Here is a 15,005-nt window from a genome sequence, read left to right on the forward strand (position 1 = left end):
GTGCGGAAATTCAAGGTGAGTGCGGAAAACAAGTATCTAAGCGGCTTACGCAGTCTCTCGCTTCATTTTAGGCCTAATAGGCTTGTTGAACCACGTCTGGCCATCTTGTCAGTTTTTAGGGTTTCTCACCGCGTTGTCTTGCCCGTTTTAGGGTTGTTCAGGGTCTTTGGCTCAGCTGGTGTCACTAGGACTCTGAGTCTAGCAATAGTCTACTCGAGCTGCTAAGTGACAGTGTCCTCCGAATTTGCCTATTCCCTACGCCAAAATCGAGTTCCACGCGTCGGAAGGACTCACGAAGGTTTACATGGCTGGAAAATTTGGAAAAATCTTGACTCGGCCCAACTCATACAAATTGTAGGGGCCGAGTGTGTCACTCGGACGGGCCGAGGACGCGGAATGGAATTGTGATCTGAGGAGAATCACTTGGACAATAGTAACTAGTCCGAGTGGGGTTGGGCCGAGTGGGCCGAGAGCTGAATAGTAACTAGTCCTAGTGGAGGTGGGCCAAGGGCCGAGTGTCTAGTGGTCCGAGTGCTTCACTCGGATGGGCCAAATGAAAGGCGTCCGAGTGTAGTTGGCCAAGTGGGCTGAATTGCAAGTTGTGGGCCAAGGGCCGATTTTGGGACTCCGCCCAAAATCGCCATCATTCGGACGAGCTGAGCCATGCGCGACGACGGCCGCGTCGAGGATGATTTCGTTGAATCTAACGATCTGCACAACCACCAAGCAGGCCGCCTTCAAGATCACAACAAATACATAGCAGGGAGGTTCTGATATACCTGAATCACGCGAAGAACTCCCCAATGGCAAGGTCAAATCGAATCAATGTTGGAAACACACTCTCGCTCTCTCTCAATGTCAGGGTATGAAATGAGCTTTTCCTTGACCTCTCGGCTCTTAAATCCCTTCCCGAGTAAGGTTTTGATATCCCCAATCACTCACTTGCTGACATTAACATCTCAAGCATTCTTTTTTCTCATTTTTGCATGACTTCTGGCCTGTCTTGCCCTGTTTTACAGTAGCAAACCCTACGCTTTTCCTATCCGGTTTCCTAATCCTAACCTACTCTAAATGCAACAAAGGTCAAAGGCAAAAAACTAAAATGATTTCTCCATCTTTTCCAATCATCAAACCAGCAAAATAACCCAAAATACTTGTTTCGAAGATCAGAAAACCCAAACTTCCTACCTACCTCAAGCTCCGGTTCGAGGATGAATCCCTTACTTCGATGCTCGATATGGGACGCGCAAGTGCTCAAGCTTGAATCCGTTGGTCCTGGCAACAGAACCAAAATGTGGGAGTTTTCGCTCAACCGCCAAGACCAACGAACCGCTTATTGCTTCAAGCATTCCAAGCGAGCTCTCATGGCTATCTCTCACCTAGCCGACGCGCCGTCGATCCGCTCGGGGTGTAGTGAGCTTATCTTGATGCCGAAATGAGTTGCCTCCTCCCTCATACAAGTCAGTAGCTCCACGATCCTAGATGCTAGCTCAAGCATCCTCAAGTCTCTTCCATCTCCAAGCTTCATCCACCATAGCCGCGTGCGAGACAAGAGAAGAGAAGAGAAGAGAGAAGAAGAGAGAAGAGGAGACGGTGAAGAGCTTGACCCTCTTGATCCCTCACTCCCACACACTCACTCACTCTCTCACACTCTCACACTCCCTCCCTCAAGAGCACACACACAAGCAAGATGAAGAGAAGAGAAGAAGAGAGAACTCTTGTTAGCCACTCACCAAAGAATGAGCTTCCATTCACTTTTTGAACTTTATATATATAAACCCTAAAACCCCATGGGCACCCATCCCTGTTTACATGTCCAGCCGTTGTGGCAAGGTCCCTTTTTCTAGTTCCTTCTTCTTGCTTCATGCCCTAAGCCTATACCTGTCTATTCTTTTACAAATGGCACAGGAGGGAGCCTGGCACTCTTTTACAAGAGTTTTTAGAGTTTTTGAGGTGCCTTTCCTTTAAAATTGCGCTTCTTGCCTCAGTTTAGCTTTAGAGGTTGTCTCTACGCCTTTGCTCTTTTTTCATTCTTTTTCCGCTTTTTCCTTCATTTTTTCGCCGTTTCGAGTTGAGGTTAATAACAACAATGGTCAATGTTGTGACTATGATACCTTATGCAAATTCCAGTGCAATATGCTTTTCCTTTGGCATAATGTAGTGCAATTGAGGATAATTGTAGGGATTTTGAGGAAAAGTCTATTAGAGGGACATGAAATTATGATATGCTCTTATCTTACTAATAACATTTGATTAAGATATTAATCAAATGTGCAAGGTTATTTAGCATATGTGATGCACATCGTAGTTATTTCATGGTAACAAGCCAAGGACCACGAGGATACAGTAGGTGTCAAAGACAAAAGCTGTCATAAGTTATGCCAATTGGGCTTTGGGGATTAGTTGGTGTCAGTTTTGACCTTAGGACAATTGTTTGGCCAATAAGTGTCAGTGGTGACACTAGGGACTGGCATTAATTAATTAATTAATGCAAGTATAAGAATCAACCAAGGTTCGGGAACACTCCAAGTTGCAAATGGTCTAGCTAATTTAATTATGGATGAGCACATTTAATTTTGGGCAGGGTTAGAAGGGTTGAAATTAATTTTTAGGATTATTTAATTTTAAAAATTAATTAAATGGCTGGATAATGTTTAAAAATGGGTTTAGAAGACTGCCACTTGACAAAAATACCCATGCAAACTGAGAAAACGTTTTTGGGGGTTGAGGCTCAACCATTCAGTTAGTTTACAGCTTGGGAGAGAGAGAGAAATGAAATGAAATGAAATGAAATGATATATTAACGTCTACAAAAGGCCAAAAATGACCTATGAGACCATGAGTTACAATCATGTGTATGATGGTACAACTGTCTGGGCAAAATATGTATGTAGAACAAAGCAAAATAAGGAAGGAAACTAACTATAGCTATGTGTAAAACATAGAGCTCTATCTAGTAACAATGAGCTCCAAATGGTACAGTCTCATGTGGGTATGGAGGATATAGCTCTAGTCCAAGCGATAATCCCCTGTATCCCCTATGAAGGTGTCGTCGGTGTCTGTGCCAAGGCCTAGGACGTCTGGATCGGCTAAGCTGAACGGCTCGATCAATCAGTACTCCTTGTCTGTGTGTGGACTGTGGCGGTGAGAGAGGCTCTCGTGTGGACTGTGGTTGTAACTATATTGAAGTCTTCTGAGTCTCCTTTGCAAAGAAGTATGTGAGCTGCCTCTGTGAAGGGCCTCGATATCCTGGGGCAAATGTACTCCTGAGGCGCATGTCATGAAGCCATCGTATCTCAAGAAGAAAGAGGCCAAGGCATCGCTGATCGGTAAAATCCATGACTCTGGATAGTGGTCCAAATCCGTCTCTAAAGAGATAGTGGACACGACCATGGACCTCATAATACGTTGGGCAGCGGCAAATATAATGCTCCTCTGTCTCTGGCTCTAATTGGCATATCTAGCATATGCACTCCTCTGGTGGGATGGATCTATGTCTATCTCCTTCATGTGAAATATAGTTAGCAATCCTATCAATGTATAGGCCAAATAATGTCGGAGAGAGGGGGCATCCCTGCTTCACCCCCATGGTGGAGTAAATAGGTGCCGAAATGCCCTCAGGTGTCCGGACTCTACCCACAACTCTCTCATACAGTGCCAAAATACCCCAACTGAGCTCTTTCAGTACTCCCATGGTATGCAATCTATTTATCAGCCTATCTCTCGATACTGTGTCAAAGGCTTTGCGGAAGTCCACAAAGTAGCAGTAGATCCGTCGGCCATGGGCCCTTCCCTCCTCAATGATCGCTCTGAGTGTGAGGATGTGATCCAATGTGGAGAAGCCTCTCCTAAAGCCAGCCTGTCCCTGGGCTCTAAGACCCCACATCTTTGCCCACCTGCTTAACTCATGCTCAAGGATGGAAGCATATAACTCAGCCAATGTATGCCCAACCATGATAGTCCGATAGTTACTGGGTAGAGCAGGGTCCCCTAACTTGAGGATAGACACAATAGTGTTCGTGCTCCAATTTTCTGGTAGGCCTTCACACATGGCTCTGTTAAACATGTAAGCTAGGAATCGTGCCACCAAATCTCTAGCATGGATCAAGTGCTCGGCTACTAATCCATCGTGATCTTGTGCCTTTCCTCTGCTAAGTTTGTTAATGGCCTCTCGGACCCTATTTTCTGTAAACAAAGTGGTGGTCTCTGGACAAGGCTCAAGTGGATCAAGAAGAGATGGCTGACCCTCCACAGTATAAAGACTAGCTGCATACTCCTCCCATACAGCGGTGGACGTAATAGGTGTGGTTGGACAATGCTCTCTGAAAAGCCTCCAAGCCTCTTTAGAGTCCTGGCTCAAGAATAACTGATATAGGTCTCGCTCCAGCTATGGACCAAGAATGTTCTCTTCTTCCATCGTGTGAGGCATCTAAAGAGTATCTGTGCTTGTCTATGGGTAGTGGACCCCAGTGCTATCTCTCTCTGTAGCCGCGCTCTGGTCTCACGGCACTCATCATCATACCAGTTGTTCCGAGGTGTCACCTCGGTGGAGGCTCTCTGTGTGGGTCGTGAGTGTGGGAAGGCTACATCTACAGCGATATGTAGGGCCTCACTGAACTGCTGAGTCAACTCCTGTAATGGAACGTCAAAGTTTGCATCATGTAACAATCTAAGGATCTCCGCCTCATAGGTATCCTCTGCCTCTCTGGAGAGGAGGTATCTCGGGTGCCGGTGAGCTGCATGATGGGTCTGCGTGTCAGTGAATTGGAGGTCGATGGTGAATGATAGGTAGGCATGATCCACTGTAACTCTAAGAAGACGTGGGGATACTAAGAGGTCTTGGATGTGAGATATCAGCATCGGTGGGGCAAGAACATAGTCTACTATGCTAGCACCATGTCGGTGAGGATAACATGTGAAGGCGCCGGATAGGGGGTATCTAGCTAGGCCATTAAGAATGACCAACCTGTGTGCTGTGCCCATCTTCATAAGGTATCTCCCATATTCGGTGACTTCCCCCATATCCTGAGATGTCCTCTCCAGCTGTAGCTCTGACACATCCTGCTCCTGTAGCGTCTCCTCAGATGCATCAAAGAAAGATACATGATGGGAGGCTGTCCTGGCATTAAAGTCTCCTAGTAAGATAACCCTCCCTCCTTCGAGAATTGCCAAATATCCTCATCCAAAGCCACATATGGTGATTGCCCTTGGGTGGGGCGTATCGGGACGTCATAGGGGGAAAATAGCATATGGCAACATACAAAGTGTGTTCCTCACCACGCACTCTCACCCACATGTATCTGGCTTGCTCATCTCTACGGACTACCTGGATCATCTGCAGTAGCTCCTCCCTGAATAACACTGCCACTCCTGACCCGCGATTACTGTGGTCTGTGCGTGTCTCCTTCCTACAAGCTGACTCCCATCTATAACATGTCACCCGTGGAAGTGTAGTATGTGGTCCCTAATGTGTTTTTGAGTAGAACACTATATCTCTCCCTCTGAATGTCTCCTTAAAAGCTCCCGCATCCAATCGGAGGGCTCCGTCACAGTTCCTGACTGCCACTGCTAAGGCTGGTCCATAGGTCCCTTAGGTCTCATGCCGTCATTTGTGGCGCCTCTCCATGACTACCACTCTACCTCCTCTGTAGAATTCGAGTTTGCCCTCCTCCCTGGCTGCTTTGAGAGAGAAGCAATTTGCTGCAAAAGACAGCCATCTAAGGCCCTCAACAGGCATGGGACAGCAGGGAGACACCTTCGACGAGCTAGCAACAGCAATCCTGATCAAGTGACAACATTTTGGAGATGGTTGGTAGTAGGTGACTGCATTAAATGCAGACTAGAGTATGTAGTAGGCAAATTTTGGGGTTTTCTCGCGAAGAAAATCAGATTTCTCTCTCATCTTGGCTTTCTCTTACCTTCTTCAACCCATCCTAAAGAGATCTGAGTATGTCTTGGCCATTTTGAGCAGAACTCAGCTAAATTTGGTGGATAGCAGAGGGATCTCTACTATAAACCTAAGTTTCTACAGAAATTAGGGTTTAGCAGCCACCTCAAGAATCGTGCCAACGGGATAAGGCATTGTACACTGAAATTAGCACTTGCAATTTGTTGTATTGTCAGGGATTTCAGATGCCTATCCATCCATTGTAAATCTGTGTTAGGAAAGCAGCATTCAAGTTGTCCAGTTGACCTTAGTAGTGACCAATAAGAACAGCTCCTAAGGAAATGATCGGATACATATCGCTTCACATCTCTTACACCTAGCATTTGCAAGTTTTCTTTTTTGCAACGCCTTACCTGCTATGAAACAGTTCCATAAAAATAACATCTGTCATGAAGGAAGTTTCCTTTCCACCTGGTTGTAGGGTTAGTCAAATGCCAAATCTCATGGCCATGATCATAAATCCAAGATGGTGCATGTAAGCCGGTATATGGAGTTATTACGTGACTATGGAGCAATTGTCTAATCCATTGCAAATTAAGCAGAGGTATTGGCTCTGCAAAGGCATAATTATTTTCTTGAAAGTCCCCCCAAATAGACCTATTATGCATCCTAAGCCCATAAATAATACTTGCCTATGGTAAAGTGAGAGCACATCCATTAATGTCAAGCAAATCATTGAAAGGTATTACTCAATGGTCCCTCATAGTCTACCAGGAAGTTGTTCTGAATTTCTTATAGGAAATTGACTAAACACACTGAGTGTGAACTGCAGTTCGAGTATACATGCACTAACATAATAGTCCCAGTTCATACATGTACACATGCACACATGGGCCAACATTTTTTATTGCCATACATGTTTTCTGTAAGTTGTAACAATTTTCATGACAAGCTTTCTGGTCAAGGGTATAATGTATTCATACCTGGGAGAGAATATGATCTTTAGATTTGCCACTGTGCCAGTTGGACTCAAGCAAATAAATCTAGAATTTTAATTTATTCCAGGAATGCAAATTCTGTTCAGGACCAGAAACTTTCAGTGCGTGTGACTGACGAATCTTTCACAATGAAGGCAGGAGATAAGCATTTGGTATATTTTCGGTCTCCGAATGGTGCTTGCCATTTATCTATGAGTCAAATGCTTTCTCCTTTTGAAATACCTTCTAAGAATATGCTAATGTGCAACTGGAACATTCACAAACATGCAGGCAAAGCTAAGGATTGTGCCATATGAACAAGGCACTCTCAGCATTGTGGGAGTCAAATGGACTTTATCTGGTGCAGTTACAGGGTATCGAAACTTTACATCAGACAATTTAAAGAGAAATAAAGCAAGAGGAAAAAAGAAAAGTGTTCATGTTAATGCACCTCATCAGCGTCTCAAGTTTTGTGTCCAAGAGGTATGAAGCTCTAGGCAATAAGATTCTTTAATGAATTATAATCAAACGTTCTTCAGTAAAAAGCTAAATTTAATTGAATCACATCAGTCCCACATTCTGTTCAGCACATGCCTAGGTTGGAAGTTTCTCTACATGGGATGCCAGACAAAGTCAATGTTGGCGAATTACATCGAATTGTATTGGAGCTGTCAAACACATCTGATGTTGGCATCAAGGTATTTATTGATCATCTGTTCCCAGGTCATGTTAAATGACGAATAGCTGTAGTCTCCATTCATATCCAGATGTTGTTGTAAGGTGCATCATGTCATAATGCACAAATATTAATAGTTCTCCCACAATTTAGCAAGAATACTGACTCCTATGCGCTACATTACTACTAGAATTTCAAATTTCACTCGAATCAACCTGGACATCTTCTAGTGGGAGATCCAAAAGACCTTGATGCAGAAATTCCTAGCTGTCTTGAAGCTCAGAGTCCAAAGAAGCAAGGATCCAGAGTCATCACAAAAGGGGATGCTGTGAATGCTCCTATTTATGCTTTTCCAAAGGTATATTTTTTTGGTAAAGAGTTTATGGTTCTTTATATTTATCTTGCTGTAACTGCTGGAATCAAATTTTTTTAACCATAATTTACTTTCTTCTTAATTTTTTGTCAGGATGTTCTTTTGGATGGCAAATCTACTCTTCTTTGGCCTCTTTGGCTACGTGCAAGAGAACCAGGTGTTTTGATGCTTAACATGGTTCTGTACTATGAAGTAGATAAGGCCTCTGGTTTGCAGTATCGCACGGTCTGCATGAGCCATAGTCTCCAGGTGAGGACTATTCTTCCATCTGAAATTTGCTGCTAGTTACATGCTAACAGCTTGGCAATTACTTGTGTGTTCAATTAACCACCAGAACCTTTCACTGATTAAAAAGCCTCCGAAACCCAGTATGCTACTCAATTACCTTCTTCCAATTTAAAAAATCACAGGCTCCCATTATGCTAAACAGTTGCCTCCTTTGACAAACGCTTACTACTTCCAGTATGCAGTCCTTTCCTTTGAGGATTCTACTGCTCAGTACTCTCATACAGCATTCACAGGCTTCTATGTTTTCTTTTTTTCTTTTCTTGGGTGGTTACTGGTGACAGTTCTAGAACGTTGTGCTGCACTTCCCATCCTGCAGAAACTGCAACTGAGATGTTGTAGAAAGCCTCAATCTCTTGGCAATGTCGTCTGTAGGCTGAGTCCATCTTTCATCCCTTCAAAGTAGTTTTTTAAAAACCGCTCATAAATTCAGTGGGCACATGCATGTCAGTTGTCCGAGCAACCGTACCTTAAGTGACTGTTATCTTTCAATTTTCTTATTGTAAAACCATCTTAAATGCCCTCTCCCACATGTCGTATAGAAGGGAACAGTCTGAAATGCAGTGTATCTGAGTCTCTTATGGTTATGGCCATATGTTGAGCAGTCAAATAGGAAGTGTCTAAATTGAAGCAAAATGTCAACTGCAAGGTCTCTTTGGGTGATTCACTGAATAAAGAACACACCTTCTTGGGCCTGAAGCCTATCCATCTCTAGTATTCTGTAGCTAGTGGTGTGCTAGTGAAGAAAGGCCTATCTGGATCTTTCGGGTGAACGGGGTAACTGGAAGATGTGATTGCTCTTCAACAGGAATTTCATGACTTGGACATCTAACTGTACTGTCACATAGGTTGACTTGGACATCTAGCTGTACTGTCACATAATTTGAATTTGAGGAGCCTCTCACTGTATCATTGAGACTCTCTATCTGGAGCATCCAATGATTATTATCCAGGTTTGGAGGCTGCCTTTTATAGCTTTTCATTGTCCAGGACACAAGAAGTCACCTAGTGCCATCATATCTGCATGTAAACTATCTTGGGCAGTCAAGCTGCCAACAAATTTTCACACAACTGAAGATACCGAGCAACTCTTGTATAGAGAAAAACTGATCTTTGGAGGCCTTACACAAGTAAGCATCACTCATTGAAAATGTGATGTTGGAATTATCATGCCCCTTTCTATGTATAAGTAGGATAAGGAAGTGTTCAGTTGGACTCATGATTATTGAAAATCTCATTTTGAAACAGTTTTATGGACTTGTAATGCTGCCTGTTAGGAGGCACTTGAATGGAACAACATGTGGAGCTCCTTTGTCCAAAGCCTGTCTTGCTCACTGTCTTTAACCCTTTTGCCCTCAAATGTACATGGCTTTTTTAGCTCCAAGTTCCAGCTTGAAAGATTAGTCAATGCAATCCAGAAGATTGAGTTGAATCGGCAACAATAGATTCGAGTGGCGCATTTTGTCAGAATTTTATCACCCTATCTGTGCATTTTCAAAAAGCTTTTATTTGCTAGGGTACTCCATGTGAGTCCTAAAATCAACTGTGCATGAGGCTTTTCAAGCTTACCCCTTGTGTGGATGATTCAAATCCAAATCGAAGGTTTGCCTTTTTGGTGTTATACTTGCAATTTGGCATCATCTCTTGTGCCTTGGGATGGTAACATATCGCACCAACTTCCATAGTGGACCAAGCCTAAAGCCTCTTGGATATCATATCTTGGGTACCTAAATATTATTGTGTTTTCTTTCCACCACTTGAGCCTTGTCTTGGCTTGAGCTTTTAGTTGGGTGGCTTAGCTTGTGCTTGTGAGGCCCCTATACACGAGGAAAGTTACCTCAAGGTAGCTTACCTCTAGCTCCGGCCTACATATCACATGTGTTCAAGGGTTATTTTAAAAACCCCTCTACTCATATAGTGTGAGGTAATAAAATAACCTCTTTTTCTTAAAAATATTACAAATTTGCTTTGAAATTGTAACAAAAGACGAGAGTGGTCTTGCAAAATTACCAAAATTTTGTCAAATATCTGGCTACTGTGGTAATTTGAGCCATACTCCTTCCTAGCTGAAGGCTTGTAAATGGTGGGGAGTCATGACAGGAATCCTCTCTTAAGCTCCAGTAAACAGAGTCCACAAGTGATTTCCTTAGAATAACTGTATAAGGTGACAGCCATAGCAAGAGGTGAAGCCTTCGTAGTCTAAGAATCCTTTGGTTGCTCCCTATGCAAAACTGAAGCTATACATATATATTCAATTTGTGCTAAATCTTCTACTCCATAATCCTAGTATGTGATACCATGCTAGCAATAGGAAGTCGTAAAACTGAAAGGTGGGTATGGGCAGCCAAACCAATCTTTTAGAGCCCCTGATTCCAGGAGTTAAGGATCTCAACACTTACAGATCATCTGGTTTAGCTGCCAGACCATCCTGCTGAATTAAATGTCTTTAGGTAGTTTAAGATTGGAAGATATAGCAATAGTTATTCCAATCTCGCTAATTTGATCCAACTTTGAGTATTTATGCAAATAAAATAGACGGACTATATTCCTTGGTGCCACGTGCATAAAAATTTTGTTAAGTATCCTATGTAATTCTTTACATAGATTTGACAATTCTGCATTTGGAAAATAATACAGGTGTTTCCATCTTTGCAAGTGTCAGCACACGTAACTCCTTGTTTACAACAACTTGATCAATACCTTCTGAGATTGGATATTACAAATCAGCACAATACTGAAAGTCTTTGGCTACGACAAGTCTCATGCATTGGAAAGAGCTGGCAGATTGCCCCCTTGTTGCCACCAGTCGCGGACTGTGGAGATAAGATTGTTGATTCTGGTCATACTGATGCTGCGTTCCTCTCTGCATCTGTATATCCGTGGCAGCTGCTTCCAACTAGTCAAACTCTTTCACTTTTTTTCCAGCTGCTGGTACATATGGATCTATGCTTACCATTGTAAAACAGGATGTACTATTCAGGACAGAGGTGTTTTTTGATCTCTCAATAGTAGCTTGTTCTTTGGTATTTTCAAAAAGGTATTAGTATTGGTTCTCCCTCAGTTCAGGCTGGGTGTTGATCATTTATAACGTGGGTTTGTGTTTAATCCTGACTCCAGGATGTTGATGCTAAAGACCAACCTACAGACAATGAAATGTCAGATATTGTTAGTAATGTTCGGTTAGGGCCTCCAAGCAGCAACGAACCCTTGATTGATATAACCACTGGACCTCTTTATCGTTATTACACACAGGAAAGGAGTTTAGAGCTGAAGGTAAACCAGTGAAGTGATTTAGGTTCTTAATGTTTGCAGACACTCCAAGTTGATCGGTTAGACTTCTAAAATGATGTAATTTCTTGCAATTTAATTCTGGAGTTGCAGGATATGGAATAGTTTTTTCTTATGCATACTACTAAAATGACAAGCATGCAGATTGATTTAGGTCCTATAACACACTTACCTTATTAGAAACGGTCAGGTAACAGACACATGTTTCACTTCAAGGGGGTTTGTTATCGTATTGAGCTGGAAGAACTTTATCTAAAGATCAGATCATCAGTGCTTGAAGCTTCCTACCATAACCTGCCCTTCCTGAGGGATGGGGCTTTCTACTTGGATGTGGATAGTCACTCCAATGAGCAGCTCAGAACTTCATAAACAGATTAAAGCTTTCTGTTCTCTTACTTTCTTTGACATCATTATGCTATAACACCAACTCTCCCTCATCTGCCAGCTAGTTAAGACATCATCTATTATCCAGGGGCTCTGTTTTGCAGCTTACAACACACTGTCTGCATGTCCACTCTGCTTCGCATGTGGTGGGTATGCCAGTTACTAGATCCCAGCAGGCGGTTCCTCTGGTGGCACAAGACAATATGCTGAAGGTAACCCACAGGAACAGAAAAGGGGAAATGACCAAATCTTTTTTGGCATTCAAAATAGTGGCTAACTATCACTCAAAAGAAACTGGCGATGTGTCACGTCCTTGTGTTCGACCTTGTCCTGGCTAACAAGTGAAGTGCCTAACTAACATCATTGGCTGAAGAGGGGACGACAGCCCAGCACGCTAATAATGCATTGGACTACATCATTCAGCCAATATTGAGAGGAATCTGCATTGTGGATCCTCACTGCAATAGCAAAACCTTATTAGTGAAGCTTATTGTTTGAGGTCTCCTGCCAGCAGAGAATTTTTTCTTTATTAGTACAAAGCTATAGGGATCAGCAGGGCCTCTGCAGATAGATTCGTGGTGGCCATCAGGAGAGCAGTCTCTTCTGTGTTTTTTAAAACCTACCCATAGCTTGTCAAACAGGTCATGGAAGAAGAGATTGCATCTTTTCTTCAACAGTTTAAGTGTTATACCATAGGGTAGAGTAGAGATCTACTTTTATTGGGACAGATTTTCTTTGCTGATATCAAATATGGTAGGAGAGTAGCAGACCTTCCCAAAGTTTTGACAGATTTTCAGAGCGAGAAGCTTAAATGTCTCTAAACGGGAATGCATCATAGCAGCAGTGATTCCCACTGTCAGGCTCATTCACAATCAGGCCAATAGACAGTGGATGTGGTTGTTTACCAATGAAACTGCACTGCTTGCCATACTGGCTTCCCAAGAGAATAGGCTCTTTACCCTTACCTTTAAGATGATGGCCAACTTGTTTGACATGCAGGTGTTTGCTAGGTGTTCTTGACAAAGCATTCAGGCAGTAGTGACTCAGTGTGATAAGAATTGGCATAGAGACCCTGATCTCCACGTCATAAGTTAGCCAAATGGATTTTGCACCTACCATTGGAGATCTCTTCAGAGATTAGAGTGAGACCCATGAGGATAGGTGTGGAGAGATTTTTTAGCACAAAGTATGGAGTACAAGTCAAACTGGTACAGTTGTCATCATTAATCATGTTGTTTAACATGTGCCCAGCTTGTGTTAAGTTAGATGGCTTTTATTTGAGCTGTGAAATTTCTTAGGCAAGCATATGGCACACTAAAGCATGAGAATATACCAGGTCATTTTGATTTTCTTCTTACTGGCATGAGGCAAGAAAATTTAGTTCTATGTTGTTTGGAGACATAGGCAGCTCTTGACTTTGTGTGGCATTTTTACAGTTCATATTTTTCTTTTCTAATACAATACCCCTTCTTGTCATTGGTGTCATACCAATCTGTTTGCAAATTTTACAAATATTCAGGAAGCAAATGATCTTGCTGTAAACAACACGATGCTGGAGAGTGAGATAGATATAATACTCATCTCGGAGCAGCAAGATGAATCATCAGCAGGAAAGCCTGCATCACTGCATGATAGTCAACGGCTTGCAACACACCATATTTGTCATAGGAGGTAGCCTGTTTATTGCAATCCATTTTTCATATTAAGGATTCATGTGTGTGGATCTTGCACTATCCTCTTTTATATTGACTGGTCTTCTTGAAGCTTAATTTGCCTGAACTTTTTGTTTTTATTGTGCAGGGTAAAGCAACTCTCTCCACTTGCATGGACAATGGAAGGACCCAAGTCCGTTGTTCATGACTTCTCTCAAAACCCTTCTTGTGATGTCAACTTCTTTTTGACCATTAAGAATTATTCCAAAAAATCAGCTTCAGTCAAGGTTGAGATGTCTCCAGGCAATTCTTCTGTCACAGGCTTAATTTCTTCTAAAGGTCCACAAAGAAATCAGTCAGGGTGGTATGACATATCTTTGGAAACTCCTGGAACTGCTATTACTGGACCATCCGCAGACACAAAACTTTTGGAGAGAGTTGATTCTCATAAATTGGCACAGAACCTAGAACCAATTACACAATCGGCTAATCCTTACATATGGTCTTCCTTAAATACTTTCAAAGTTGATGAACTTAGAAGTGGACATTTGGTGAAATATCCTCTTTGTGTTTCTCTTTTTGCGCCCGGAATTTATGACCTGTCAAATTATAATGTGAGTTGGGAATTACTGCCTGATCCCTCTGATGTGGTTGGGGAACTCCCAAAAGAGAGAAGGATATCTGCTGCTGCCCCAACTACTTGGGCAAGCAATGCTATTGCCTCTGAGGGGGAACAGTTAAAGGCAGGGACAGACAAATCCTTTGTGAGTGCAAAGGAATCTATCACAGGGTCTGGATGTGGTCATCCTTTAATTTTGACGGTAGAGGACAGGTAAATGGTTTTGGGGATATTTTTTATATGCTATTCTAAGAGAATCATTATTCTCAAAGTGGGATACGCCCTATTCAGATAGCCAGTGTACATGCAAAGTGCTTTAGATTCAGCAACCTAGATATGGGTACATCAAGCAGGGTTCCCCATGCAGAAACCAAATTCACGTGGGGAGTTCAGGAGCAAACAAGTATTCTTCCTGGATGTCCTAGAAAGGTGGGGGCGGTGGGGGGCAGAGAGAGAGAGTTATACACTCTCACCTGTCTGATCCAAAGTAATGTATACTAGTGGGAGTGAGGGATAAATCCACCCAAGTTTCTTGTAAAACACCGGGAGTAATTGTTTAAATGAGTTAACATTCACACATTTTGGTCAATTTATTTCTCAATGAAGGCAAACAAGATTTTTGTGGCTGTTCCGTGTCAAGGCTAACATGTTCTGATCTTAAGCATATAACATGCATTAGTAGAGTCCAGAATGACAAAAATGGCTCTTCAATTACCAATCACTGGTCAAAGAGTTACAGTTTTTCTTTCTTTCTTTCGTATGAGATATTGACTAGTTCTGATGTTGTGTTTGCGCTTCAATCTGGACACGATTTTGTTAGATTTCATGCGGATTTTCTTGTAGCTAGACCCCATAGAGATGCCT

At 42.6% G+C, this 15,005-nt stretch overlaps 1 protein-coding gene across 1 annotated transcript in view; it reads left to right on the top strand.

Annotated features, from left to right (window-relative positions):
• Positions 1-14,784, top strand: part of LOC148022854 (Tetratricopeptide repeat (TPR)-like superfamily protein) — a 167,474-nt gene extending 152,690 nt beyond the window's left edge. Inside the window, exons 20-28 of the mRNA XM_087695772.1 lie at positions 6,953-7,037; positions 7,156-7,347; positions 7,452-7,562; positions 7,731-7,898; positions 8,007-8,162; positions 10,836-11,129; positions 11,316-11,471; positions 13,390-13,541; positions 13,671-14,784. Coding sequence (XP_087551898.1) covers positions 6,953-7,037; positions 7,156-7,347; positions 7,452-7,562; positions 7,731-7,898; positions 8,007-8,162; positions 10,836-11,129; positions 11,316-11,471; positions 13,390-13,541; positions 13,671-14,358 — 2,002 coding nt within the window. The 3' untranslated portion in view covers positions 14,359-14,784. The remainder of the gene's footprint in view (positions 1-6,952; positions 7,038-7,155; positions 7,348-7,451; positions 7,563-7,730; positions 7,899-8,006; positions 8,163-10,835; positions 11,130-11,315; positions 11,472-13,389; positions 13,542-13,670) is intronic.
• The last annotated feature ends 221 nt before the right edge of the window (positions 14,785-15,005 follow it).

This window comes from Lygodium microphyllum, chromosome 16 (genome assembly GCF_053477565.2).
Source record: "Lygodium microphyllum isolate KBCC chromosome 16, Lygodium_microphyllum_v1.1.10, whole genome shotgun sequence".
Classification (NCBI taxonomy): Eukaryota; Viridiplantae; Streptophyta; class Polypodiopsida; order Schizaeales; family Lygodiaceae; genus Lygodium; species Lygodium microphyllum.